A 4,752-nucleotide genomic window follows, 5' to 3' on the forward strand; every position below is an offset into this window, starting at 1 on the left:
AATCTTACTTTTTTATTTTTACAGCTCTGTTCCGATATATGAGACTTGGTGTCACATAATTTAATCTAGGCACAATTATTAATTTCCCCGTCTTGATCACTTTTGAATAGTTGGGGCGTTTTCCATACACCACTACCAAAGCCAAGTCCCTGATTGGTCAAAGCTCAATCTAGTTTAATTTTTAACGTGCGTTCAAATCTTGACAAGTATTTTGTACATAAAACTTGAGAACAGTCTTAAAAATGTGCGTAGTGACATGTGACCGTGAGTTTTGAACGCCTGAAATGTACATATATGCTCGTTTACATACTTTTCATTGGAAGTGGTTTCTTAAACAGGTGAGAACCTAGCATGAGATTTTTATAAGTTAAGAATCTTGTTTTTACAACAAAAGTTAATATGGGATTTTTTATGGGATTTTAAAAAAACATAATATAATAAAATAAATGCACAAAAACTTTTTTAGTTGTTTGTCAATAACCCTACAAAATCTTTATTAACCCAGAATAGATACTATTTATTTACATCCACATGCATCACATCTCATTCAAACAATCTTTCACAGAGATCTTTAGAATCCACAGCTCTATGTGTTGTCGTGACTGTTGAACATGGAAGTTTCAGAAACAGGATCAAAAATGTGATGTTGGATATAAGTACTTGTAGCATTCGCTGGGTAAAGACACTGGACCAGGAGCCTAAAACAGAGAAAACTTGTTATTCAGCCGTATGCCTCGTCAGATAAAGTTCTGTGTACGATTCTCACCTGAAAGGAACATCTCTGTGTATCAGAGGATCGTCAAAGGGTAGGAAGTCTTGGGAATAACTGATTTCATTTTCATAAACCAGGTAAATTCCCTGAATCTACTGGAATACAAGTTATGATGAGCAAAATCGGCTTTTCTATCTGTAGCTTGAGTGAATCAACATTCTCACCATGGCTGTCGTGCCACAGGAGTCGAGGCTGAAGCTAAAAAGTGCTCTGGTGCCGTCGGTCTCCACGGGAACACAGTCCGGATCCAGCAGTGTGGTTCGGTTGGGTCGGACAGGTGGGACAGTGTGCGTGGTGTCCACAATGACCACCATCTTTCCCTCTGGCAAACAAACTGAGACAGACGGAGCATGTGAAATACATAAAGACTAAATTTATGAGTTAATAGGATTTGGATTCTGCTGGGACTTTGTACCTAAAAGTTCTTGAGCTGGAAAGCTGCACCTGTGGACAAGACTGTCTTGTTCTTGAAAGGACTCTGCATCCACTATCGAAGCATTAACCCCAACAACAAGTTCCTGCAAGGAAAATTTCTAGACAATGAAGAAAAGGACAGCGATTATGACTTGACACGGTGACTGAATTGTATGGGTAAAATCTTAATGTATTGAATATCACCTCGTAAAATAATCCTGGGCCGGTTAAGGGGATCCTTACAGTCAAGTAGTCCTCTGCTGCCTCCACCTTGTAACCCCCCATATCCACCAAATCCCAGTCTAGTTTGTGGGCTCCGAGGAAGAGCTCCCACTGCAGGTCAGAGGGGGCCCCATGGTGCAGCAGAATCAGCAGGCTGCTCTCTGTGCACTTACCCTCCAGCCGTGGAGTACCTGGATCTGCTCCAACAAAAAGTCCCTTTAGTTAGTGTTTAGATTTCAAAGTAAGAAAATTAACTACAGTATTTCCCCCTTACTCACAGTTTTTTTTATTTATTTCCACAACATAAACATATGCATTTTGATGGTACAGTTCCACTAAAGTGAAGGTGGAACCAACATTAATATACTCTATGGCCGAATCCGAATTCTTTCCCTACCCCTCCAATAGTAGGGGCATTTGAAATGATAGGGGTGTCCAAAATCGTTTTTTAAGGGCTAACCCTCGTCACAGAGGAATGCAGAAGTAATGACTTCTAGTTTTAGTATGACCTTTTTAAAATTATAAAACCAATGTTGTTATGCATTTTAGAGCACTAGGAGCGCAGCGCTAACTTAGATGAAAGGTAATGGTTGATGATGTAACTGAGTGGGAGTGATATCATTTGAAGGGCTAAATGTAGGGGTAGGGAGAAGCTGTAGATGTTGGGTAATAATTTTGAGTTAGTTAAATTTAAAGTGAAACATAAGATTTACAATATGTTCTGGTCCAGCTATTTACAGAAAAAGAATTTAAGGGAAAAGAGGCAAGTGAAGTAAGAAAAGAAGATGCACCATGATAGAGCCTTGTGGCACTCCACATGTTGAATATTAAAGACTAGAAAAAAAGTGCTTAAATTACTAATTTTATAGGAGAATATCCACAGTTACATTGTTCTAATGTGCATTAATTATTAAAGAGCCACTCTGAAGAAAATCAGATTTTCAACGTGATCATTATTCTGATGAGGGAGAACATATTGAGAATTAAACCTAAAAACTGCATTTTTGAGTGTTTTTTGAATCACTGTTTATCTATGCTTGTTTTAAATTAAAATCTTTTTATTTTCTTTTAATTTTATTTTAATGATCACATTTTTACTATTTCTTTTGATTGTTTCTTTTAATGTTTTATGTAAAGCACTTTGAATTGTCTCTGTACATGAAATGTGCTATACAAATAAACTTGCCTTGCCTTGCCAAACTGTTGCGAATCAGGAGTGGACAAAAAAAAAAAAAACAAACAAAAAAAACTGTTTGAAAAGAGATTGTATTTTTTATCTCGTAGCTCCAATATCGCCTGCCAGTTTTGTTGCAGCAGTAATGTTAGATATTGGGGTTGTGAGGGACTAGCGGGACTGTAAACAGAGTCCTCTTAGTTATCACTTGGTCCCGCCCACAACTCAAAGGTGAACTTCTAATGAACTGTCGCTCTGTAGAAAATCAGTCAAAGAAAACAACAAAGGTTTTTTGATTTAGGCTAAAAACAACAATCATCATTAAGAGATCACTGGGAATGCTTTGAAAATAAATCAAAGTGGATCTTTAAAAACAAAAATAGAACAAAAGAAAAACCTCACCTGTGTAATCAGCGTTGTGTTTTACTGTGGCGTGGTGATAAAACACATCTCCCCCGGGCATGATGTGAAAAGTAAAGATGAAACTGAAGCTGTACGTCTTATAGCCACCACCTATATGCTGAAATCACAGTATACGTCACCATACAGACTGATACTCATCTTTAATTTGCCCACAGTCACGCCGCCTCACCAGTGGTATGATTTTTGGATGTGACAAAGACAAACTGAGCTGGTAGTAGTTGCTGCCATTGGGGTAGGAGAACTTGAACACCTCGAGGTCTGTCTCACTTTGGGCTTGAGTCCAGATTAAAAGGTCACCGCCGCCATACAGAGTCACCTTCTGAAGTTCTACATCAGGTGTGAAGAAGCTCAACGTGGCTGAAAACAGCTCCTTATCTGAGACTTCATCTATAAAAATAGATTTTAGTTCACTTGCTGTGACAATAAATATTATACATAAAGTTAGGCAATGACAGTAAATGACACAGATGAAAGAAATAGATTGGCCCAGCAGCATTTATACCATAAATACCCATAATGAGATGGACCTAGAAAGTCTCACTGTTGGTCAGGACCAGAGCTTGTGGAATAAAAGGAGTCTTGAGTCGCCTGAAGGAGCGATGCTGTGTGAGAGGCCACTGCTGGTCCTGCCACTGACTCATGAAGAACAGATCCACTGCCATGGCCTGACTGTACTGCCCCCTCACAACGCTGCTCTGGAGAAACACACAATGAATGCTCAGCACAGCTGCTTAAGGCTAAGTTGCTCCTCTTTCTTACAAACCTTCACTTGGACACCCTGGGCACCTTTAGGGACTCTGACTTCAACTTGCCCCTCCTGCAGGCCAATCTTAAATCCCCGCTGTTCAAGTTCAAACTCATCCAGAGCCCGGCCGTTCACTCCGGTTCTCATACCTCTGTAACCAAACTGGCCGTGAACGAGCGGCGAGGGAACGTAAGGGACGATCCACAGCAGGTAGGAGTCATCTGCTGAAGCCTCATCTGATTGGTTGGAGAAGGTTGGCGACGTTTTACAGCACTATTCCCATGATCAAACCCGAAACATTACAGTTGTGGGTTATACTAACTGAGAGGGCAGGCAATAGAAGTGTCAAACGGCAAGAGGTCGTCTTGGAATCTGTAGAGGATGGAGGCGCTCACCATCTCCAAGTCAACTTGGTTATCCTAAAACAAAAGAATACCATCTAGTCAAAAATGAGGAAATGAGTTGCAGTAATATTCTGAAGGAGTTGTACAGCACCTTGACGTGGTATGACATTGGGGAAGAGTAGGTGCAGCGCAGTACGAGTCGGGACTTGTCCATAGAGACTTGGTAACCCAGAGCGGTGGCCTCTTTGAGTGATACTACCAAAGCTTCCCCCGATGGCTGACCAGCTCTGTGAAACTTGACGGTCACCCCAGTCTCATCAAACTCCTGTTTGGCCACAAGAGGTCATCATCTTATAACTTTATTAATAAGGTCATAAAACAGAACTGAAGAAAAGGTCCCACTTACATTGGTTTCAGACACTAGAGGCACAATGGACTGATGAATTGACACCTATAGAAAAAAGAACATCCGGCTTGTTAATAGCTGAATGTTTGGACTGATATAAAGCCTCATAATTTATGCATTTAACCCTAAAAAGTTGCAGTTCTTCACATGACCACTAGAGGCTGCTTTTCAGAAGAAAGCAGCCTCTTCCATATGAACCCATTGATGTATCATTGAGGAAAGGCAGTTTTGTTCTGATATAAAACACATACA

The 4,752-nt window shown here is 40.3% G+C and overlaps 1 protein-coding gene across 3 annotated transcripts in view; it reads right to left on the reverse strand.

Annotated features, from left to right (window-relative positions):
* Window positions 1-458: 458 nt before the first annotated feature.
* The window catches only part of LOC112155656, an 8,311-nt gene continuing 4,017 nt past the window's right edge, over window positions 459-4,752 (reverse strand). The window contains exons 6-17 of one of the 3 annotated variants that reach the window (XM_024287445.2): window positions 4,501-4,545; window positions 4,246-4,419; window positions 4,073-4,169; window positions 3,769-3,986; window positions 3,547-3,700; window positions 3,175-3,392; window positions 2,985-3,102; window positions 1,391-1,605; window positions 1,188-1,290; window positions 937-1,106; window positions 767-864; window positions 459-698 (exon numbers count right to left, since the gene is read on the reverse strand). In XM_024287445.2, the coding sequence (XP_024143213.1) occupies window positions 587-698; window positions 767-864; window positions 937-1,106; window positions 1,188-1,290; window positions 1,391-1,605; window positions 2,985-3,102; window positions 3,175-3,392; window positions 3,547-3,700; window positions 3,769-3,986; window positions 4,073-4,169; window positions 4,246-4,419; window positions 4,501-4,545 (1,722 nt within the window). In that variant the 3' untranslated portion in view covers window positions 459-586. Of the gene's footprint in view, window positions 699-766; window positions 868-936; window positions 1,107-1,187; window positions 1,306-1,390; window positions 1,606-2,984; window positions 3,103-3,174; window positions 3,393-3,546; window positions 3,701-3,768; window positions 3,987-4,072; window positions 4,170-4,245; window positions 4,420-4,500; window positions 4,546-4,752 lie in introns of all 3 variants that reach the window. The other 2 variants (XM_024287444.2, XR_002920823.2) reach the window with 2 other exon arrangements.

This window comes from Oryzias melastigma, linkage group LG18 (assembly GCF_002922805.2).
Source record: "Oryzias melastigma strain HK-1 linkage group LG18, ASM292280v2, whole genome shotgun sequence".
Lineage (NCBI taxonomy): Eukaryota > Metazoa > Chordata > Actinopteri > Beloniformes > Adrianichthyidae > Oryzias > Oryzias melastigma.